This window comes from Salmo salar, chromosome 12 (genome assembly GCF_965601325.2).
Source record: "Salmo salar chromosome 12, fSalSal1, whole genome shotgun sequence".
NCBI lineage: Eukaryota > Metazoa > Chordata > Actinopteri > Salmoniformes > Salmonidae > Salmo > Salmo salar.
The window spans coordinates 44,929,917-44,955,445 of NC_138302.1; the positions used below are offsets into that span (position 1 = coordinate 44,929,917).

A 25,529-nucleotide genomic window follows, 5' to 3' on the forward strand; every position below is an offset into this window, starting at 1 on the left:
TTGGAAAGGTAGACAAAAGGTACAGTAGTAATCAAGTGACATGTCCAAACTTTAATGGAGTGAAAATAGAATGAATATAAAAAGTCACAACTCCACAATTGATCATTAGTTTTGGTCTCAAATAACCACAGTCTTTAGAGCGCCAATGTAAAAAGCTGTTGTTGGATATAAATATGAACTTGATTGAACAAAACATGCATGTATTGTATAACCTCTAGAGGACCCCTTCGAGATAAAATCCCGTTAACGGGATTGGTTGGACAACAACCAGTGAGATAGCATGGCGCGAAAAAAAAAAATAATAACCTCAAAATTAAAATTCAAGTATTATACGGCATTTTAAAGATACTCTACTCGTTAATCCAATCACATTGTCCGATTTCAAAAAGGCTTTACGTTGAAAGCAAAACATTAGATTATTTTAGGATAGCACATTAGCAAAAACAAAAAGCAATTTTCCAAGCACGATAGCATCACAAAACCAGATATACAGCTAAAATGAAGCACTAACCTTTGTCAATCTTCATCAGATGACACTCCTAGGACATCATGTTAGACAATACATGCATTTTTTGTTCGATCAAGTTCATATTTATATCCAAAAACCCAATTTTTACATTGGCGCGTGACGTTCAGAAAATGTTTTCTCCCCATAACTCCCGGTGAATAGGCACATACATTTACAGAAGAACTCATAAACGTTGACCAAATGTATAACAATTATTTAAAGAATTATAGATAATCTACTCCTTTATGCAACCACTTTGTCAGATTTCAAAATAACTTTACGGAAAAAGCACATTGTTCAATATTCTGAGTACAGAACTTAGCCTTCAATGCTAAGCTATACAGTTAGCCTACAACCACGGCGTCGACAAATCTCTAAAAATATGTTCGAAATATTTTCTTACCTTTGCTGATCTTCGGCGGAATGCACTCGGAAGGGCACCCACTTCCACAAAAAATGTTCATTTGTTCCGCAAAGTCCATCATTTATGTCCAAATATGTCCGTTTTGTTGACCCATCCAGAACACTTTACAATGCCATGTGGCGTGGATGCAAATCCATAGACGAAATGGTCAAAAGTTCCATTACCGTTTGTAGAAACACGTCAAACGATGTTTACAATCAATCCTTTAGGGTATTTTTTAACGTAAAATTGCGATAATTTTATAACCGGGCAATAGGTATTCATCCCAGAAGAAAAATAAAAAACAACGAAGCACGTGAACGCACGTCATATGACACCTGTCCTCAGACTGGCCAGTGATTGACTGAGCCACAATTTTCTGCCCGGTAACAGGTGACGGATGAAACCAGTTCCTAAAGATTGTTGACAGCCAATGGAAGAGTTAGGAGGTGCAACGTAAATCCTATGTCACTGTTGTTTTTCAAGGGATTCAAAAGAAAAACTACATTTCTAATTTCTCCCACTTCCTGATTCAATTTTTCTCAGGTTTTTGCCTGCCATATGAGTTCTGTTATACTCACAGACACCATTCAAACAGTTTTAGAAACTTCAGAGTGTTTTCTATCCAAATCTACTAATAATATGCATATTATATTTTCTGGGGCAGAGTAGTAACCTGTTTAAATTGGGTACGTTTTTCATCCGGCCGTGAAAATACTGCCCCCTAGCCCCAAGAGGATAACATAATATCCTAGGAGTGTCATCTGATGAAGATCATCAAAGGTTAGTGCTTCATTTAGCTGCGTTTTGGGGTTTTGTGACATATATGCTTGCTTGGAAAATGGCTGTGTGATTATTTTTGTCTATGTACTCTCCTAACATAATCTAATGTTTTGCTTTCGCTGTAAAGCCTTTTTGAAATCGGGCAATGTGGTTAGATTAACGAGAGTCTTATCTGTAAAATGGTGTAAAATAGTCGTATGTTTGAAAAATTGAAATTATTGCATTTTTTAGGTTTTTGTATTTCGCGACATGCGATTCCATTGGCTGTTGGCTAGGGGTTCCGCTAGCGGAACGCCTAGATGTAAGAAGTTAACCTAACCCCTCTGAATCAGAGAGGTGAGGGGGGATGCCTTAATCGAGGTCCACGTCTACGGCCCCCGGGGAACAGTGGGTTAAGTGCCTTCACCATGGGCAAAACAACATATTTTTACCTCGTCAGCTCGAAGATTCGATCCAGCAACCTTCCAGTTACAGGCCCAACGCTCTAACCCATGGTAAATGACTGTAATTAATACATTCATTCAATACACTGGAATACAAAAGAAGCCATCCACCCATGATGGACTATTAGCAGGACAATAGACTCCTCATTGCTCGTCTACTGTTGGTGTGAAAATCCTCCTAATTTGCAATGTATTCGATGCTTAAGTACTCTAAAGTTCTATATTTCTAACTCAAAACCTCAAGCAATCGCAAAATGTCAGATAAAGCATACAGTATACTGTACAGTATCTGTTCATCAACATCTTTATACTTCCGTTAATAAAATAAAAAGACTTCAAAACTACATTTTAGTTGTATTTCTCCCCCAGCTTCACAACCACAGGTAACACAGTTACCATTCAAAAACTAGCTGTTTATCTAAAAAAAGAAAAATGAATTTGCCACCAAAGAGAACAGACGAAATGGACAGTTTTCATCAAGAAAGCTTATTTTTATGGTGCTACCCATTCCAAAGTTAGACTGTAACCACCAGAGGCCTTGAAAATGACCCAGAGCTGAGAAGATCACCAAAACTAAAGGTATTTGGTTTCAGTGCATTTTCTGTATATAGCCTATAAATGTGTAGGCATACTGTGTAATAAAATCGATAATTGTGAACTAAAAACGTGAATGTGTTTTCGCAGAGCATACAACCATCCGTGGAGATCAGTGGACAAAGGGCTGGACAACGGGCCGCACCGGGGAAAAAACGCATGGTTCCCAAGAAAGCGATTTGTTTTGCTAGATTCTTAAAATGTTTTTCTGTACGTAGCATGTGTGTGTTGGAGTCACTTTTAATTCTTAATTGATCTACCGTTTCTATCATAGGCCACTGTAATCGATGGGGGCTCAGGGCGGTACAATTCTGCTCATCTGATGAAGGTGCACATGGATCAGATTCAAACTTTGAAGACCGAGATTGAGTCATTGAAGGCAGACCAGCAGAAAGAGAAACATTCTCTGAGGGCAGAGATATGGGCGACAGCTGATGCATTGGTCCAGAGCCAGGACGTATTGGCGGAGAGTCACTTGTCATTGACGGAGACAGAATACCAACTGGGATGGATCCCGAGGCAAATGTGGCAACCTCCGGGTGTTCATAAATAATACTGTGTCTCAGAAGTTTCTGTCCATGACTGATGCAACCCGAAAAAGCATTAAAGACAGAGTTAATGAGTACTTGAGGTCACAGAGAAAGTCTGGACATGGCCTGCTCTCCCTTATGTCAGGAATTAGGCACTTTACCATGTTTACTATAGGCTATGTTTACTTGTCAGACTGCACAGTAGCTTAATTTATTTCTCTCAAATTCAATAACATATTTCTACCACGGTGTGTTTTTGGCTGATGGCCAATATTAAATGCAGTCAAATGCATTTGTGAATTCAATCTATGTATTGTTTAATTATTTAAGGGTCTCTGTGCTGGAGTTCTTTTAAGAATAAAGTAGGCTAATGAAGGCAACAAATTGTTGCTTACTGAAACTACCAAAGTCATCCAATTGTTACAATTGGATTTGAAGCTATAGCCTACCCGCGTGTGGTCAACTATTTCAGCACCGTTTCACGCTGCTCTGAGACAAGCAAGACTACTTAATAAACATATACATTTTAAAACAGTTTTTTTTATCGAATTCACTAAATAATATAAAACAGTGGTTATAGAGGGAGCAACCGGTCAGCATCTTAGGAGTAAATGTCAGTTGGCTTTTCATATCCGAGCATTCAGAGGTCAAGACAGCAATTTCGTGTGTAAGTGCGTGTGAGAGCGAGAGAGGATCGAAACACACACAGTGACGCGTTTTAATGAGTTCCGAGAGTCGATAAAGTTATCCAACAATTTGTTTAATAGCCCAGCTACCGCAGGTGTCAAATTGTTGCTTACAAATGGTTGCTTACTGGAACACCCAAAGTCATCCAATTGTTATAATAGGATTTGAAGCAATAGCCTACCCGCATGTGGTCAACTATTTAAGCACCGTTTCGTGCTGCTCTGAGACAAGCATGGGGAGTGATAAATCAATGAGATTTTTATTTTCACTGAATCTCCGTTTGGGTATTGGTTAGCCTACAATTAGGGTGTGGAAATGTTAGGAATATTTTGCTCTTAGTAGCCTACTCCTGACCGGTCACGTTGCACAGCGCGTGTGTGCAACGTTCGAGGGTTTCATTTTTCTTGGAATCGAAACACCATAATAATCAAATTAATTAAGCTAGATTTCTTAAAATCAATCCCATATACTAGGTTCTTACAAAAAAAGGTTATAAATTCTCCAGTACAGCCAATATTAAAAACTGTCAAATGATTCTCATAGATGCCCTCTGCTGGTCAAACTAGCACTAGCATTAATGGCAATAATGGCTGACACTTAAATAACGCGCCATAGAATTCTGCGGCAGCCTTCAAGGTGTGCTGCAGTATGACTCAACTTTTAAAGGAAGAACCACTGTATGCTGAGCACTTCTTGGCTGATTTTCCTTCATTCTGCGGTCCAACACATCATCATGAAACCATCTCAATTGGATTGAGGTCAGATGATTGTGGAGGCCAGGTCATCTGATGCAGCACTCCATCACTCTCCTTGGTCAAATAGCCCTTACACATCCTGGAGGTGTGTTGGGTCATAGCCTGTTGAAAAACAAATGATAGTACCACTAAGTGCTAAAAAAAAGTCCCACAAAAAAATCTGTCTTTCTGCCCATGAACAAGGCAGTTAACCCACTGTTCCCTGGTAGGCCATCATTGTAAATAAGAAATTGTTCTTAACGGACTTGCCTAGTTAAATAAAGGTTAAATAAAATTAAAATGTGAAAACCAGATGGGATGGCGTATCGCTGTAGAATGCTGTGGTAGCCATGCTGGTTAAGTGTGCCTTGAATTCTAAATAAATCACAGACAGTGTCACCAGCAAAGCACCCCCACACCTCCTCCTCCATGCTTCACGGTGGGAACCACACATGCAGAGATCATCCGTTCATCTACTCTGCGTCTCACAAAGACACGGCGGTTGGAACCAAAAATCTAAAATTTGGACTAATCAGACCAAAGGACAGATTTCCACCGGTCTAATGTCCATTGCTCGTGTTTCTTGGCCCAAGCAAGTCTCTTCTTATTATTGGTGTCCTTTAGTAATGGTTTCTTTTCAGCAACTCGACCATGAAGGCCTGATTCACGCAGTCTCCTCTGAACAGTTGATGTTGAGATGTGTCTGTTACTTGAACTCTGTGAAACATTTATTTGGGATGGAATTTTTTAGGCTGATCTAAACCACTGTGAAACATCTTTTCCATAACCCAAAATATTTTATTGTTATCTGTTTGAAGCTGGTGTACAAAACTGAATTCAAAAACGAAACTTTAAAATGAATAGCATAGAAATAGCGCTCATAGAACCCATCTACCGCTTCTTAGACTTGCTTTCAATGAGAATGACAGATCTATAACTAACATTTCTATGTGCATTTTGTCGGGGCGCCAAAAAAGTTACATATGGCAGTTAATTCAAAGTTTTTAATTAAGCATTGTTTTGTGTATCAATTCATAAACAATGTGCCATGGAATTGGAAAATTTAAAAGCTCTTCCCAGCTATTTTGCAACCTGTATGGCACAACTGTCAACATTTTGGTTTCTATTGATGAAAAAACAACAACTTTGGTTTTTAATATAGGGCAGACCTACTTTCTCCCCTTTTCACTTGCCTCCTCCATTTCTGTGGTAATGCTGCAATTAGTTGGTTATAACTTTGGATCGATCAAACATTCCCATATATGTTTGATAGCTATTCACAATAACAGTCAAGATAATCACAATTTTTTCAAAATGTTTCCATATGGTTTCTTCATAAATCAGTATATTTGAGATTATAATATTTCATCTGAACATTTTATTGGTATACTACGCGGTAATGTAAAAGTTGTGTATTTTAACAACCCAATACGTAATATGGTACACTTAACATAATTAGGTTTTAGTCCAGATCGGCTATAGAAATGATCTAGGTTGCCAAATGAGTTTGTGCAAGAATCCAGAATGCAGATTTAAGAAAAACTAGAGTCATTGACACTTTTTAAGCCCTGGATTTCTAACCACTTGATATTATTATTATTATTGCTGGATCTGATTTTAATAGCCAACATTTCGATGGCCATAACAAACATATATGGAGACAGTGGACAACCGTTGAATACCTTCTGAGAAGTAACCATTATTTACATCTGAGGTTCCTATACATAACTTACACCAAAATTTAAATAGTCCAGGCATTTATATATAAATTCTTGTCATACTTTATCAAAGGCCTTTTCAAAATCTGCTATGAAGACCAGGCCTGGTTTCTTCAATGTTACATTGTTTTCTATTGTTTCAAGTAATTGTCTTATATTATCTCCAATGTATTGTCCATGTAAAAAACCTGTTTGATCTGGATGAATAATATCCGACAAAAACTAATTATTTGTGCTATGCATTTTCCATCACAATATTGAAGAGTAAGGGGTCTTTTTATTTGCTATCCTAGCTTGATGATCCTCTCTTCAGCTCCTCTAGACACTGGGGTTGTGAGCAGGAGGCTGGTGATGTGTTTTCAGTGGCGCGGCTGCATGTAATTCATGAAACCTGTTTGTTAAACACCTTGCTAAAAGTAGCTAGCAACTTTTAAAGAACCTGCATAAATATATACATTGTGCTTCCACGTGACAGTGGAACCAGGCTCAACCACATTTCTCTAGTCAGTTGTTCTACAACTAAACATTTTAAAACTTTGGTCTCGCATCATCTCTCCTTATGTCAGCTGTTTGATCTGCACTGGGCATAAGCTTCTCTATTGAGCATGCATTTTAGTCCAAGCTAAATCTGGCCCTAGATCTTGTCAATCGCAATTCATTGGACATTGGATCGCTTTAACTATTCTCAGACAAAACGTATGGCAGCTTAAAGGTAGTTGTACCCCAGACTTGACTGAATCATAAATGTTAATAAATGTCCCCTCGATGTATGTAAAGTAGAAAGGCTTAGAAAGTCAGTGTTTGGCAGAACTGACTAACTGACCTGGACCATGGACTTCTCCTCCTCACACACCTGGTTGGGAGCTGAGTCCTCCTTTCCCTCTTCCTCCACACTCTCGATCAGATCCGACTCCTATCCAAAACAGGGAGGATACACAGTTAGACATATCAACTAGCACACATACAAACATACCAGTCATCTAGGACACAAACCACAAAGTCAGCTAGCACACACAGACATATAGACAATTAGCAGATTGTCCATATATGGAGATACAGTGCCTTCAGAAAGTAGTCGCACACCTCGACTTATTCCAATTTGTTGTGTTACAGCCTGAATTTAAAAAGAGAATTGTGTCACTGGCCTAAACATAATACCCCATAATGTCAAAGTGGAAGACATTTTTCAAATTAATTAAAAAGTGAAATGTCTTGAGTCAGTAAGTATTAAATCCCTTTGCTATGGCAAGCCTAAATAAGTTAAGGAGTAAAAATGTGCTTAACAAGTCACATAATAAGTTGCATGGAGTCACTGTGTGCAATAGGGTTTAACATTCATTCTGAATGACTACCTTCTCTCTATACCCCAATCGAGCAGTGAATTTCAAACACTGATTCAACTACAATGACCAGGGATGTTTCACAACGCCTCGCAAAGAAGTGCACCTAATGGTAGATGGGTCAACAACAAAAAAGTCGACATTAAAAATATCTTTGAGCATGGTGAAGTTATTAATTACACTTTGGATGGTGTCTGGGGTAGGGGACAGTATTTTGACATCCGGATGAAAAGTATGCCCAAAGTAAACTGCCTGTTACTCAGGCCCAGAAGCTAGGATATGCATATAACTGGTAGATTTGGATACAAAACACTCTAAAGTTTCTAAAACTGTTAAAATAATGTCTGTGAGTATAACAGAACTGATATGGCAGGCAAAACCCCGAGGACAAACCACCTCAAAAAAAGAAAATTCAGCTTACCACTTTTTTCAATGGCTATTACTTTAATTATAAGGCCAAGTCCTCCCAGATTGCAGTTCCTATGGCTTCCACTAGATGTCAACAGTCTTTAGAAAGAGTATCAGGCTGGTTTTTGGAAAAATGACCCAGAAATTGTAGTTTTTCTAGGTGGCTCCCATTTTGGCTGTAGTGTTTCCAAGTGCGTGGAAGAAAGCGCGCTCTTTGGTATTTTTCTCCGGTAAAGACAATAACAATTCTGTCTTAAATTTGATCATTTATTTGCGTATTAGGATACCTAAGGTTTGATTATAAACATTGTATGACTTGTTTGGAAAAGTTTATTAGTAACGTTTGGGATTCATTTTGTATGCATTTTGATGGAGGGAAAATGGGTGGATTATTGACTGAAGCGCGCCAGCTAAACTGAGTTTTTATGGATATAAAGAAGGACATTATTGAACAAAAGGGCCATTTGTGATGTAACTGGGACCTTTTGGAGTGCCAACAGAAGATGATCATCAAAAGGTAAGGCATTTTTTATATCGCTATTTCTGACTTTTGTGTCGCACCTGCCTGGTTGAAATAAGATTTTCATGTGTTTGTATGCGGGGCGCTGTCACCTTTCAGCAGGACAAAAACCTAAACACAAGGCCGCAAATACACTGGAGTTGCTTACCAAGACGACATTGAATGTTCCTGAGTGTTTTGACTTATATCAGCTTGAAAATCTATGGAAAGACTTGATCAACAACCAACTTGACAGAGCTTGAGGAATTCTAAAAATAAAGTGAAAATATTGTACAATCCAGGTGTGGAAAGCTCGTAGAGACTTACCCAGAAAGACTTACAGCTGTAATCGCTGCCAAAGGTGCTTCTAACATGAATTGACACAGGGGGTTGAATACTTCAAATCAAATCAAAGTGTATTAGTCACGTGCGCCAAATACAACAGGTGTAGACCTAACAGGGAATGTGCACCAGCTGTTGTTTACAAATATGCGCATACCGCCCCCCCCTCGTCTTACCGGAGTGTGCTGTTCTATCTAGCCAGTGCAGCGTATATCCTGCTAGCTGAATATCCATGTCATCATTCAGTCACGATTCCGTGACATTAAAAGTTACAGTTTTTGATGTCCTGTTCGGAGGATATTCGTAATCGTACCTCGTCTAATTTATTGTCCAATGATTGTACTTTGGCGAGTAATATTGACGGTAACGTCAGATTTCCCACTCGCCTTCTGCGGATCCTTACGAGGCACCCCACTCTGTGTCCTCTGTACCTGCGTCTATTTCTCTTGCCAATAACGGAATGTTGGCCTTGTCGGGTGTTCGCAGCATATCCTGTGCGTCCTGCATGTTGAAGAAAAAAAATCTGTGTCTAATCCAAGGTGAGTGACTGTCCTAATATCCAGAAGCTATTTTCTGCCGTAAGATACGGTGGCAGAAACATTATGTACAAAATAAATTACAAATAACGCAAAAAAATTAGTTAGGCGCCCGTAAAACTGCTGCCATTTCTTCCGGCACCAATACTTGTGGTAAATTACCTGTGGTAAATTCAATTGATTGTACATTATTTGAAAAGGCACACACCTGTCTATGTAAGGTAGAAGGAATTGTCCTTAGAGCTCCAAGACAGGTTTGTGTCAAGGCACAGATCTAGGGAAGGGTACTAAAAAATATCTGCAGGATTGAAGGTCCCCAAGAATACAATGGCCTCCATCATTCTTAAAATGGAAGAAGTCTGGAACCACCAAGACTCTCCCTAGAGCTGGCCGCCCAGCCAAACTGCGCAATAGGGGGCGACGGGCCTTGGTCAGGGAGGTGACCAAGAACCTGATGGTCAGGGAGGTGACCAAGAACCCGAGAACCCGAGGTGACCAAGAACAGAGTTCCTCTGTTGAGATGGGAGAACCTTACAGAAGGACAACCATCTCTGCAACACTCCACCAAGCAGGCCTTTATGGTTAAAGGCACATGACAGCCTGCTTGGAGTTATCCAAAAGCCACCTTAAGGACTCTCAGACCATGAGAAACAAGATGTTCTGGTCTGATGAAACCAAGATTGAACTCTTTGGCCTGAATGCCAAGTGTCACGTCTGGAGGAAACCTGGCACCATCCCTACGGTGAAGTATGGTGGTGGCAGCATTATGCTGTGGGGACGTTTTTTCAGTGGCAGGCACTGGGAGACTAGTCAGGATCAATGAAAAGATGAAAAGAGCAAAGTACAGACAGACCCTTGATGAAAACCTGCTCCAGAGTGCTCAGGACCTCCGACTGAGGGCAAAGTCTCACCTCCCAACAGGACATCGACCCTAAGCACACAGCCAAGACAATGCATGAGTGGCTTCAGGACAAGTCTCTGAATGTCCTTCAGTGACCCAGCCAAAGCCCGGACTTGAACCTGATCGATCATCTCTGGAGAGACCTGAGAATAGCTGTGCAGTGAAGCGCCCCAGCCAACCTGACTGAGCTTGAGAGGATCTGCAGAAAAGACTGCGAGAAACTCCCAAAATACAGGTGTGCCAAGCTTGTAGCGTCATACCCAAGAAGACTCGAGGCTGTAATCGCTGCCAAAAGTGCATCAACAAAGCAACGAGTAAAGGGTCTGAATACTTATGTAAATGTGATTTCCATTTTTAATACATTTACAAACATTTCTAAAATCTGTTTTTGCTTGGTCATTATGGGGTATTGTGTGTAGATTGAGGGAAAACATGTTTTTTAAATTCATTTTAGAATAAGGCTGTAATGTAACAAAATGCGGGAAAAGAAAAGGGGTCAATTCTTTCCAAATGCACTGTATGTAATCAAGATATATTTCCTTTTTCATATACACTACCGTTCAACAGTTTGGGGTCACTAAGAAATGTCCTTGTTTTTGAAAGAAAAGCAACTTTTTGTCCATTAAAATAACATCAAATTGATCAGAAATACAGTGTAGACATTGTTAATGTTGTAAATGACTATTGTAGCTGGAAACGACAGATGTTTTATGCAATATCGACATAGGCGTACAGAGGCCCATTATTAGCAACTATAACTCCTGTGTTCCAATGGCACCTTGTGTTAGCTAATCCAAGTTTATCATTTTAAAAGGCTAATGGATCATTAGAAAACCCTTTTGCAATTATGTTAGCACAGCTGAAAACTGTTGTGTGATTAAAGAAGCAATAAAACTGGCCTTCTTTAGACTAGTTGAGTATCTGGAGCATCAGCATTTGTGGGTTCGACTACAGGCACAAAAACAGCCAGAAACAAAGACTTTCTTCTGAAACTCGTCAGTCTATTCTTGTTCTGAGAAATTAAGGCTATTCCATGCGAGAAATTGCCAAGAAACTCATACAACACTGTGCATTACTCCCTTCACAGAACAGCGCAAACTGTCTCTAACCAGATTTGAAAGGAGTGGGAGGCCCCCGGTGCACAACTGAGCAAGAGGACAAGTACATTAGAGTGTTTAGTTTGAGAAACAGACACCTCACAAGTCCTCAACTGGCAGATTCATTAAATAGTACCCGCATAAAAACAGTCTCAACGTCAACAGTAAAGATGTGACTCCGAGATTTTGGCCTTCTAGGCAGAGTTGCAAAGAAAAAGCCATATCTCAGACATATCTCTGCCAATAAAAATAAAAGATTAAGATGGGCAAAAGAACACAGACACTGGACAGAGGAACGCTGCCTAGAAGGCCAGCATCCCGGAGTCACCTCTTCACTGTTGACGTTGAGACAATAGTCATTTACAACATTAACAAGGTCTACACTGTATTTCTGATCAATTTGATGTTATTTTAATGCTTTAATTGCTTTTCTTTAAAAAACAAGGACATTTCTAAGTGACCCCAAACTTATATATACTGAAATCAAACTGTCCACTTAGGAAGCAACACTGTTTGACAATACATTTCACATGCTGTTGTGCAAATGGAATAGACAACAGGTGGAAATTATAGGCAATTAGCAAGACACCCCCAATAAAGGAGTGGTTCTGCAGGTGGTAACCACAGACCACTTCTCAGTTCCTATGCTTCCTGGCTGATGTTTTGGTCACTTTTGAATGCTGGCGGTGCTTTCACTCTAGTGGTAGTATGAGACGGAGTCTACAACCCACACAAGTGGCTCAGGTAGTGCAGCTCATCCAGGATGGCACATCAATGCGAGCTGTGGCAAGAAGGTTTGCTGTGTCTGTCAGCGTAGTGTCCAGAGCATGGAGGCGCTACCAGGAGACAGGCCAGTACATCAGCAGATGTGGAGGAGGCCGTAGGAGGGCAACAACCCAGCAGCAGGATCGCTACCTCCGCCTTTGTGCAAGGAGGAGCAGGAGAAGCACTGCCAGAGCCCTGCAAAATGACCTCCAGCAGGCCACAAATGTGCATGTGTCTGCTCAAACGGTCAGAAACAGACTCCATGAGGGTGGTATGAGGGCCCGACGTCCACAGGTGGGGGTTGTGCTTACAGCCCAACACCGTGCAGGACGTTTGGCATTTGCCAGAGAACACCAAGATTGGCAAATTCGCCACTGGCGCCCTGTGCTCTTCACAGATGAAAGCAGGTTCACACTGAGCACGTGACAGACGTGACAGTCTGGAGACGCCGTGGAGAACGTTCTGCTGCCTGCAACATCCTCCAGCATGGTGGGTCAGTCATGGTGTGGGGTGGCATTTCTTTGGGGGGCCGCACAGCCCCCCATGTGCTCGCCAGAGGTAGCCTGACTGCCATTAGGTACCGAGATGAGATCCTCAGACCCCTTATGAGACCATATGCTGGTGCGGTTGGCCCTGGGTTCCTCCTAATGCAAGACAATGCTAGACCTCATGTGGCTGGAGTGTGTCAGCAGTTCCTGCAAGAGGAAGGCATTGATGCTATGGACTGGCCGGCCCGTTCCCCAGACCTGAATCCAATTGAGCACATCTGGGACATCATGTCTGGCTCCATCCACCAACGCCACGTTGCGCCACAGACTGTCCAGGAGTTGGCGGATGCTTTAGTCCAGGTTTGGGAGGAGATCCCTCAGGAGACCATCCGCCACCTCATCAGGAGCATGCCCAGGCGTTGTAGGGAGGTCATACAGGCACGTGGAGGCTACACACACTACTGAGCCTCATTTTGACTTGTTTTAAGGACATTACATCAAAGTTGGATCAGCCTGTAGTGTGGTTTTCCACTTTAATTTTGAGTGTGACTCCAAATCCAGACCTCTATGGGTTGATAAATTGGATTTCCATTGATTATTTTTGTGTAATTTTGTTGTCAGCACATTCAACTATGTAAAGAAAAAAGTATTTAATAAGGTTATTTCATTCATTCAGATCTAGGATGTGTTATTTTAGTGTTCCCTTTATTTTTTTGAGCAGTGTATATATTTTTTTTTACAAAATGTTAGAATCTTTATTCCACTTTGACAGAGTATTTTGTGTAGATCATTGACAAAAAATTACAATACATTTTAACCCCACCTTGTAAGAACAAAATATGTCAAGGGGTGACAATAGTTTCTGAAGCCACTGTACATCATTTTTAAATGAAAGAAGGTGTAGGAAGAGTCTTGGTGGTTTCAAACTTCTTCCATTTAAGAATGATGGAGGCCACTGTGTTCTTGGCAAACTTCAGTGCTGCAGACATTTTTTGGCAGCCTTCTCCAGATCTGTGCCGAGACACAGTCCTGTGTTGGAGCTTTACGGACAATTCCTTCGACCTTGGTTTTTGCTCTGACATGCACTGTCAACTGTGGGACCTTATATAGACAGGTGTGTGCCTTTCCAAATCATGTCCAATCAATTGAATTTACTATAGGTGGACTCCTCCAATCAAACTCTACAAACCTCTCAAGGATGATCGATGGAAGCAGGATGCACCTGAGATCAATTTCGAGACTCATCGCAAAGGGTCTGAATACTCGTGTAAATAAGGTATCAGTTTGTTTTTAATAAATATGCAAACATTTTGAAAAAAACTTTTCGCTTTGTTATTATGGGGTATTGTGTGTAGATCGATGAGGATTTGTATTTATTTAATCAAGTTTAGAATAAGGCTGTAACGTAACAAAATGTGGAAAAAGTGAAGTGGTCTGAATACTTTCCGAAAGGCATTGTATGTACATACCTACCTCAATTATCTCGTACCCCTGCACATAGGTACTGGTACCACTTGCATATGGCCAAGTTATCGTTACTCAATGTGTATCTATGATGTGTTTTACTTTTCTCTCTTACTACTTCTCTATTTTCTCTCGCTCTGCATAGTTAGGAAGGTCCCGTAAGCATTTCACTGTTAGTCCACACCTGTTGTTTACAAAGCATGTGACAAATAACATTTGATTTGACAACCAATGTAATTTGCTGGGTAATAATTATCAAATGGGCTGTAGAAAATTGTGTTTTACCAGTGGAGCTGTGTAGGCTACCGTAGTGGACACAACTCACATCTTGCTGATTGCACATCTAACTGGGTCATACTCACAAAACTGTCAAAGAAATTAAATAATCTAAAGTGTCATTTTTCACAAAATGGCATCTTGAATCACTGAGATTAGGAGCTGAGTTGACCTATTCCATATTATATTTTTGATCAGATATTATGCATTTTACCAACATCTACCAAAAAGTATCATTACCATAACAGTCCAAAAAAGTTAAATATTTCTAATATGTTTATTTTTTACATCGCTCCCCTAATGAAAAGGCCTGAGTTAAACATAACACAGATTTCTTTTTTTTTTTTTTCGAAAAGAATTATACAATTATAATAAAACATAATCTGACTTTATCAGTTTGAGCTTTTTTTTTTAAAGGCGGTGTTTGAGAATAAGAACATAATTCTGAAGGCATTTAAGCATATAAATTAACTTAACGTGTGCTCATCTAAGGAGTACGGGTGGGTAAATAAAACTATAGACAGTAATTAAAAAGCCAAACTGGTTCCTACATCAATACCGGTATATAGTAAAATAAAGTATACTGCTCAGCCCTAGAAAAATTCAGATAAAAAGTATGGGGACAAAAACATAAACTGCCCCCCCCCCCTAATCTGATCGTGGTAGACGCACACACGCGCGCACGGTCAGCTCCATCAGTATCAGATATTAATTTAGAATGGAAAATGAATGTGTTCATTCAACATTTGTTAGTGCATTGCATCGATTCATTCCACTAACCAAATCCCTTCAAGCTAAAAGTATTGTATCGAAGCCCATGTATCTAGATGTGTATTGAATCATGCTTGTAAGGAGAGCTGCACATTCCTACTCACCACACTGCTGTGGTCCGAGTCGTCCCGTACTAGGACAAGCGAGTCGGGGGATGATTCCGGAGACACCTGAGGCTCTGCCTCTGCTTCAGTCTCAGCCTCGGTCTCTTTCAGTTCCTCTATGGGTGCCGAATCTGTGGTCTGCTGGCGAGGCTCGTTAGGTGTCTGTTCCTCCTCTGCGGTCCCTCCTTTCTGGGAGAACTCCTCATCTGGTGCCCCATTCCCATCCTCTGGAGGCTGGCACTCGGACTGACCCTCTGTATCCTCAGACTGTCTCTCCTGCTGGGCAGCTTTCAGGGCGGCCGAGAGCACCTGCACTTGGGCTGGGAGACACATACGGAAAGACAGACAAAGACACAAATTCATGGTCTGGAATACACAGGTCAAATGTACACACTATTAAAAGTGGAACTGACAGCTACTTTGCAGATAGAGGACAAACAGACAATCATAATATTAGGCAAAACTATAAAATTCCCAGTTTATGCTACAAAACCAACTTCATAAGAGGTAATAAAATAGGTTATATTTGACAAAAATTTCAAATGAGGTAAAATAATGCATTGTTGGCAGAATAGATGGATGCAGTTCAACACATGATTAATATAGTTAATTCGCCAATACTTTTCTTGGTTGTCCAACAAATATTGCTATCAGGTTGTAAATCACAGCTAGCCTAGTCCATTTTTTGCTGCCTCCAGCCCTTCGAGATGCACTGTTTTAGTTTCAATGAGTCAATGTTTTGCACAAAAACGGACATATGTACCTAAGGCTGGAAATGTCAATACAATCAAACTAGCAAGGGGATTGACCACAAGTTAATCATATGGCAAATAGGCTAGTTTAATCAATTTATGTATCTATTTATTTAGCAAGCTAGAAACACAGAGCCTAACGTTAGCTAGCTAAGCTAGTGAGTGGGTAAGTGGTCGACTTTATCCCCCATATTGTTTTTCGGTGGCTAAAGCTAGAGATGCAAGTGTTATTTGGTTAGCTGGTGTGACAACCCTCCCACTCTGTCAGTCAAATTCTCTCTTTGCTCTTGTTTTCCTTAATAGGATGTCGGTGGGCGGAGCTGGGAGGATCGTCAGCGAAATGGGACACACCTGGGCTCAGGTGTGCCGCGTGGATAAATACATCTATCCCCCATTCATTGAGGAGACACTCCACGCAGACACACTGTTATTTTTGGTTGTGGCAGTTTGTGGCTTGTTTGTTTTGGCACCTCACAACACCCCTCCTTATCACCAACTATGCACACAACCACTCATTTACACTACTGATTACACACATCATTGTATGTAGTTTACTTCAGTTAATAAATATTTTTGTTATTCCTTGATCTCCTTGTCTCCCTCTGTGTTATGGGCTACGAGCCAGTTCGTGACAAGTCAAATCAAATCAAATTTATTTGTCACATACACATGGTGAGCAGGTGTTAATGCAACTGTAGTGAAATGCTTGTGCTTCTACTTCCGACCATGCAGTAATATCTAACAAGTAATAACAATTTCACAACAACTACCTTATACACACAAGTGTAAAGGAATTAATAAGAATATGTACATACAAATATATAAATGAGTGATGGCCGAAAGGCATAGGCAAGATGCAGTGGATGGTATAGAGTACAGTATATACATATGAGATGAGTAATGTAGGGTATGTAAACATTAAAGTGGCATTGTTTAAAGTGGCTAGTGATACATTTAATTACATCAAGATGCAGTAGATGGTATAGCGTACAGTATATACATATGAGATGAGTAATGTAGGGTACGTAAACATGATATAATATAAAGTGGCTAGTGATAAATTGATTACATAACTTTTTCCGTTATTAAAGTGGCTGGAGTTGAGTCAGTATGTTGGTAGCAGCCACTCAATGTTAGTGATGGCTGTTTAACAGTCTGATGGCCTTGAGATAGAAGCTGTTTTTCAGTCTCTCGGTCCCCGCTTTGATGCACCTGTACTGACCTCGCCTTCTGGATGTTAGCGGGGTGAACAGGCAGTGGCTCGGGTGGTTGTTGTCCTTGATGATCTTTTTGGCCTTCCTGTGACATCGGGTGGTGTAGGTGTCCTGGAGGGCAGTTAGTTTGCCCTTGGTGATGCGTTGTGCAGACCTCACTACCCTCTGGAGAGCCTTCCAGTTATGGGCGGAGCAGCTGTCGTACCAGGCCGTGATACAGCCCGACAGGATGCTCTCGATTGTGCATCTGTAAAAGTTTGTGTTTTTGGTGACAAGCCGAATTTCTTCAGCCTCCTGAGGTTGAAGAGGTGCTGCTGCGCCTTCTTCACCACGCTGTCTGTGTGGGTGGACCATTTCAGTTTGTCCGTGATGTGTACGCCGAGGAACTTAAAACTCTCCACCCTCTCCACTACTGTCCCATCAATGTAGATAGGGGGCTGCTCCCTCTGCTGTTTCCTGAAGTCCACGATCATCTCCTTTGTTTTGGGGGCTCATTATAAGATTATAAGGTTGGTTCCTAGACATTTTGGTGGATAGTATTTTGTTGCATTATGATGGGTTAATGCTATTTGGGATGTGCATTGGTTGGTATTCACTGCATAGTCTTAAGTGTTCGGTATAGTGCCTTGGAGACATAGCAGTGACTTTGGTAATCCGGTTACATCTTCAAATGGTGCGTTGCATGAAAAAGTATGCCAGTAGGCTTAATACTAGTGTTAAGCTAACTGGTAAGTGTATTTTGTTTGGGAGAAAAACTGGAGTTAGGTGCTTTGTTTGCATCTTTTATTTTTTTTTTGAGTTGCGCTGTTTGGTAGGCCCAGTGTTGGTTGCCTTTGTTAAAATTTCCACTGCGGTGGATGGCTGGTTGTGTGCTACGTTGGAAGAGTGTAACATTGGTTAGTTTTCAGGCCCCTGCCCAGGCTGGAAACTCTTGCTCTACCTGCAATCGTCTGTGTACCTCAGTGGGAGATTTGGGTAGCGTAGTGCCATTTGCTACCCGGAGCTAGAGCCTTACTTTTCCGCTATTAGGCTTAGTGACAGGTTTCACTTTAGAATACGTTGGGCATGGTTATGTTATTTTTGTGTGGTGTCCATGGACTGAGCAGTTGTCTCGGGGGCACATCTGTGGCTTGGGGGAATCCGCCAGCGTGCTGTTTTTTTCCCCCATGCCAGCGGGGTACAGTGTGTAATTACCCACCACGAATCCGCACGAAGACTAGGGTTGAGTTGTTGTAGGATTTGGGGAAGCTCCTTATGTATCATATTTCTCCTGTGGTGCCCAGCGTGATTGGCATTTCTCTTGTTGTGGTCTGGTGTGCTCAGCAGAGGGGAAGAGCGAGATTATTTTTAGTAGTTACTTGTGACTATGGCGTCTAGTTCATTTGCGTTCCAACAGCAGAACTGTTATAATAATGTACTAAAACAGCTGTTGAAGATCGCTGAACACTACCAGGTTGAAATTAGTGAGAAACGTCAAAAAAATAATAATATGTTAGGTTGCTATTGAAGGCCAATCTGATGGAGAGTGGTATACAAGAAGTTACCACTGGGGCAGCCTCTGCCGAGGACACGCCACCTTTTGTTACAAGGTCCGCTCCGACTGTTAGCACTAGTACTCTTTTTAACAGCAGAAAGAACTGCTTCTGTTACAGCTAGAGCACGATCGTGTTAAGCTGGAGCATGATCGTGTTAAGTATGAAAAGGAATTGGAATTTAAACAGGATTTGGAGTATACTAAAATCAAGCTGCAACGAGCAGTTAGAATTGGTTAGGGAAAGAAAGCCCTTGGGAGAGTTTGTTCTGGGAAAGTGACCAAGATTTACCTAGGGGGGGGGGGTCGCTCCTCTCTCGGTAGTGCCCCGGACAATTCTCATAATGTTGTAAAGTTACGGTTGTTGCCAAAATTTTATAAGGAACCTGAGATGTTATTTTCGTTGGTTGAGCGTGTTGCTGACGCTAGGAGTTGACCTGATTCTGATCGTACTTTAATGTTGCAGTGTGTTGACAAGTAAAGGGCAGGAATCATATTCAGCTCTTGGTGTAGCCAACAGTGTCAGCTATGATAAGGTTAGAATGGCTGTTACAGATTTATGAATTTGTTCTTGTGGCTTACCGTCAACGATATAGAACTTTACAAAAAAGCTGTTAGACTGATGTTGAGTTTGCGTGAGAGATATCTTCAGTTTAATCGCTGGTGTTCTACCTCTGCGGTTACGACTTTCCAGGGGCTGTGTGATCTGATTACGCTAGAGCAATTTAAGGACAATCCCTGATCGTATAGCCACATACATTAATGAACGAAAAGTGTCTGTGAAGCTGCGGTTTTGGCGGATGAGTATGTTTTGACTCACAAGTGGCTTTGCAGATTAATTTCCTCTTCCTCGGATGGAGGACTGCATTGAACAGGTTGGAGAAACAAAGTTTGAGCAAGTCTGACCTGTTAAAGGGCTATTGGCAGGTGCCACTGATGAGTAGACACGTGAAATCTCTGCCTTTACTACCACCACCAGTCTTATTCAGTTAGGACTTTCGGCCTGCGTAATGCACATGCCTCTTTTCAACACCTTATGAATAGGGTTGTCTGCTCGGTTGTGCTGGTTTCTGGACTATATAATGGTTTATGCAGATAGCTGGGAGGAGCATCTGTCCCGTATTCAAGCCTTGTTCGACTGCCTGGATGCGGGTCGCCTCACTATCGATCTGGCTAAATGTGAGTTTGCTCAGGCAACCGTTACGTACCTTGGTAAGGTGGTTGGGCAGGGTGAAGTGCATTATGTTCGGGCTAAAGTGGTAGTTATTGATGCTTTTCCACCACCAACTACTAAAAAGGAACTGATGCGTTTCTTGGGAATGATTGGTTATTACCTGTGCAGGGGGTCTGATAATGTCTTTGCTGACTCGCTCTCTCGTGCGCCCTGTTCCTGAACGCATCTGGTCCTATTGATTGGTGGACACGCATTCTCATATGGGTGGTCCCCGAGCACGTGTGTCGTCCACATGACAGACCACTGTTTATTTTTGTATTGTCCTGTTCCCTGCTGTCCTCGTTCTTCTTGACTCTTAAAGGTTGCTTCCTGTGCGCAAAGGTTGCTGAGGTCTGGAGAGGACGAGGTTGGCTGGAGCAGTGGGATAGTGTTAACCAGGGCAGTATTTTGTTTGTTTGTCTTGTTTTCCTTATTAGGATATTGGTGGGCGGAGCTGGGAGGGTCGTCAGCGAAATGGGACACCTGGGCTCAGGTGTGTCCCGGGGCTAAGTACACCTTTCCCCCATTCATTGAGGAGACTCTCCATGCAGACACTTATTTTTGGTTGCGGCTGTTTGTGGCTTGTTTTGGCACCTCAACACCCCTCATTATCACCAACTATGCACACAACCACTCACTTACACACACACACACACACACACACACACACACACACACACACACACACACACACACACCACCATTGTTTAATTGTATATAGTTTACTTTAGTTAATGTTTTATTCCTTGATCTCCACATTGTCTCTCTTTGTTACGGGCTATGAGCCGGTTTGTTACACTAGCAAGAAATGTGAATCACTTAGCTAGCTAGCTATGCTAAACTTGGACTGTTATCCACAGGTAACATATCTCTTAGTTGTCAATCAAATGTATTTGTCATTTGATCAAATGGGAGGGTAGGCTGGCAAGTTTTCATTCAGTTGTCAAAATGTGGCTTGGGACAAGTATGCATTAGCAGGCAAGCTGCAGAAGGGCGAGCAGGCTACTTTTCCCCAACGTTTCAGTCCAATTTTGACAGCCAACTATAAGCTAAAAAGGTTTGAGGGTTCATCTACTGTTCCCTCAGTAGATTTTAGCTCATCTCGCTCTGGCTAACACTTGTCAACTTCCGGACTTGTCTCCGTGCTGCTGTGTTGTTTGTTGCAACTTGGCTATCTGCCAAACTTTTCGGTATTTAATTTTAAATAGATTTACCAACGTCTTAGTTTTTTCCTTAGCACAAATTATTTAATTCAACTTTTTCACCTCGGACGCTTTATCTGGACATGGTTCTACAGGACCTCCATCAGCCAAAAAAGCTAAGTAGTAACATTAACATATAATTGCAGTCGCTGTACTCATAACATACATGAGAACTATCACCTTACAGTGAGGATAGCCATGTTGCAAGCACAGCTTCAGATGAAATCGTTAGGCAAGGGCAATTTAAGTGTAGGAAAGGATGAAACAGCATCTGTGCCACCAGTAAGTACAGACAGTAGTATAAATCCCCTGCAAAGTCCCTGCAGCCGGACAATCTTCTCAAGGCTTCTGGAAAGAAATGCTGTTGGCATGCTCAACCGGTGCGTTAGATCCCTCACTTCCAAGGCAGTCAACCGGAATGTTAGATCCCTCACTTCCAAGGCAGTCAGTTAATGAACTAATCATAAACTTGATGTGATTGGCCTCACTGAAACATGGCTCAAACCTGATGAATTTACTGTGTTAAATGAGGCCTCTCCTCCTGGTTACACTAGTGACCATCCCCCACGCATCACGCAAAGGCGGAGGTGTTGCACATTTTAATTTACCCCCGGACAGGGTCAACCAGGCAGGATATCGTCGGACCCAGTGTCCCCCGACCCACCCATCTCAGCCTCCAGTATCTATGCTAACTCTGAATGCTCAGCTATGAAAAGCCAACTGACATTTACTCCTGAGGTACTGACCTGTTGCACTCTCTACAACCACTGATTATTTGACCCTGCTGGTCAGCTATGAACGTTTGAACATCTAGAAGAACAATCTGGCCTTAACTTCTTTGCGATAGGGGGCAGCATTTTCACGGCCGGATAAAAAAACGTACCCGATATAATCTGGTTACTACTCCTGCCCAGAAACTAGAATATGCATATAATTAGTAGATTTGGATAGAAAACACCCTAAAGTTTCTAAAACTGTTTGAATGGTGTCTGTGAGTATAACAGAACTCATATGGCAGGCCAAAACCTGAGAAGATTCCATACAGGAAGTGCCCTGTCTGACAATTTGTAGTCCTTCTGTTGCATCTCTATCGAAAATACAGCATCTGTGCTGTAACGTGACATTTTCTAAGGCTTCCATTGGCTCTCTAAAGCCGCCAGAAAGTGGAATGGGGTGTCTGCTGTCTCTGGGCAAAGAACAGCAGCAGAATTTGTAAGTGGTCAGCCTGGGGACAGTGAGACTGGAGATGCGCGGTCACAAGACTACTCCATTTTTTTCTTTCAGCCTTTGAATGAATACAACGTTGATTGAACAAAACATGCATGTATTGTATAACATAATGTCCCAGGAGTGTCATCTGATGAAGATCAAAGGTTAGTGCTGCATTTAGCTGTGGTTTGGGTTTATGTGACATATATGCTTGCTTGGAAAATGGCTGTGTGATTATTTGTGTCTATGTACTCTCCTAACATAATCTAATGTTTTGCTTTCGCTGTAAAGCCTTTTTGAAATCGGACAATGTGGTTAGATTAACGAGAGTCATCTTTAAAATGGTGTAAAATAGTTGATTGTTTGAGAAAACTGAATTGTGGTATTTTAGTTGGTTTTGTATTTCGCGCCGTGCGATGCCATTGGCTGTTGGCTAGGGATTCCGCAGGCAGAACGTCTGTCCTCAACAGATTAATGGCCATGTACTCTTATCTCCACTTGGCATAGCCAGAAGAGGACTGGCCACCCCTCAGAGCCTGGTTCCTCTCTAGGTTTCTTCCTAGATTCATGCTTTGCTATGGAGTTTTTCCTAGCCACCGTGCTTCTACATCTGCATTGCTTGCTGTTTGGGGTTTTAGGCTGGGTTTCTGACATCAGCTGATGTAAAAAGGGCTTTATAAATAAATTGAATTGATAGTTGTTGATGTGCATAAGCAACTGAGTGGGAAGAGAGCCTACCTGTTCATGGTGGTTTGGTCAACAGGACTGTAAAGTTCCTAAATGTAGGAGGACTCCTGTGGTATATACATATTTGCAGAAATCCTTTCAGGTGTATTTGTTGCTTTTGGCAAATGCTTTCTAACGATCTAAAGTCGCGCTGTTGTTACTGCCCGTAAACATGCAGTCCAGTTCAAAGAGAATGATGGCAGGCCCGTATGGCTTATTTGCATATAGGTCTGTGTAGAGTCCGGTCCTGGACAAGACTGACACATTTTTATTTACTGCAGTGTCTATCAACTGTCCAAACGCACAGCCACTCTCCCACTCTATTGCTATAGAATTTTCACAAATGCCTTACTCTACATTTCCAAACAATCGATGATCGTATGAAAACCTGAAAATGTCAATATTTAGGTGCTTGCTTGGGGGTGTATATGATTTTATGTTGCTAAATTGCTGTCAGTTCCACTAAGTTCACTGAGTCAAATAATGCTGTGATGGTTGGATGATATCCAGCCCATTGTCACCATAAAACACTTTGTTCTAAATTATTGCACTAATTATAATGAAAAAATAACTTTATTAACAACCTTTGAAGAGATGCTTTCCTCAACCCTCACCTTGTGCATCAGGGTCATCCATGTGGGGCTGGAGGCAGTCCAACACCTTCTGGATCTGAGAGCTGGTGACTGGCTCCAGACTAGCCATCTCCTCCTTTGCCTCCATCTCCCCATCCTCTAGCACCACCATCTCCTCCTTCTCTCCCTCTTTTATTCCCCCAGTCTGGTTCTGCAGAGGAACCTGATCCTTCAGCATCTCCAGCTCCTCGCTGATATCTGGTAACGGAGGCCTCCAGTAGTGGAAAGAGTTAAAATTCTCGTCCGTTTGTCCCGTCTCCTTGTTGTTTGTGGGAGGGTTGTTGTTGCATTCCTGGCCTTCGTGTCGGTCTCGGGGAGGAGTGTGTGTGGAGTCGCTGCCGCTGTCTCCCCCAGACATGCATTCTAGAGTTGGGGTGGAGCGGCCATCTTGGTTGATGGGTGGGTGCGAGGGTCTCTCTGTGGGGCCGTTGAAGGAGCAGCGCATGGAGGACTCGATACTGAGGGGGGACTCTCTGCAACAGAGAGCCAACCAGAGAGACCCCTTTATTTCCCTCTTCAATTACAAACATTGTTTTAAATATTTTTTTAAATCACTACGAGTTTTGTTACATTTTACTAATATGGTCCATTTTGAATATTGTTTTTGGCCCCAAGTCAAACGGTGACAGTGTGTGGGTCCTAACCTGTCAAAGGGACACCTGGGGACCTCCAGTAGTGTACCGTCCTCTTTGAAGTAGAGGCCTGTGCTGGAGGGGTTGGCAAAGGTGGAGATGAAGCGTCCAAGAGACTGAAAGGCAGCCTGACGCACCTGGAGGGTCAAGAGAGTATGTTTACCACATCATTGAATAGAACATAGTAACACACACATAATTAATATGCATCTCTATGATGTTCACCATCAATTCATTATCAAGACAATTATTTATCATTGTAATTTAAGGCCATTCTCGCAGAAAATATCTTTCATACAAATATCACCAGAATAGTATGGTGTTTATATGTGCGCGTCTGGCGTAGGCTCTTACCCAGCGAGACTGGTCACTGATGAGGCTGATGAAGAGGGGGGACAGTTTAGTGCGTCGCACTCCTGGGGAGGTGGAGTTGGAGACGATCATGAAACACTCTGCACACGCCTTCCGGATGCCCCACAGGCTATCCGAGCACAGGTCAAAGAACTTGGACATCTGGTGACAGAAGAGAATGATTACCAGGGATGCATTCATTAGTGGAGACTGTAGCAAAAACGTTTCTCATTGGTCAAATTCAGGTAGATCCCTCCCCGTTTCATCCAGTTGGCTTCCATTTGGCTCTTAATGAATATACCCCAGTTCCCTAACTACATGATTGTGTTCATTAGGTACGAAATGGAAGAAAACAATCCTAAACGGAGTGAAATTCAAAGATATTTTACCTGTTAACTTTTTGCTACGATGTGTCCCAATGAACATATGTTAAAGGAAAAACTCTTGGTATTTCTTTCATTAGGCCATTGTTAACATAAGAAAAACATTTTGGGACTATGGTCAACAACAGGCTAATGAAACAAATACCAAAATAGTTTTGGGGTGGAATTTTCCTTTAAGGAATGTGAAAAACACAATGGTGGTTAAAACCACCAGTCATTTACGACCAATACCACAACAGTATGTTGTGTAATGATAGACATGTACATATCTTTGAGATTGTGAGGAGGAAATA

The 25,529-nt window shown here is 41.7% G+C and overlaps 1 protein-coding gene across 3 annotated transcripts in view; it reads right to left on the reverse strand.

The window, feature by feature from the left end:
• LOC106565070 (serine/threonine-protein phosphatase 4 regulatory subunit 1) overlaps positions 1-25,529 on the reverse strand; it is a 53,157-nt gene that overhangs the window by 20,983 nt on the left and 6,645 nt on the right. For 2 of the 3 annotated variants that reach the window (XM_045691390.2, XM_014131696.3), the window contains exons 9-13: positions 24,857-25,015; positions 24,515-24,639; positions 23,853-24,343; positions 15,392-15,711; positions 7,224-7,313 (exon numbers count right to left, since the gene is read on the reverse strand). In XM_045691390.2, the coding sequence (XP_045547346.1) occupies positions 7,224-7,313; positions 15,392-15,711; positions 23,853-24,343; positions 24,515-24,639; positions 24,857-25,015 (1,185 nt within the window). The remainder of the gene's footprint in view (positions 1-7,223; positions 7,314-15,391; positions 15,712-23,852; positions 24,344-24,514; positions 24,640-24,856; positions 25,016-25,529) is intronic. The other variant, XM_045691391.2, reaches the window with a different exon arrangement.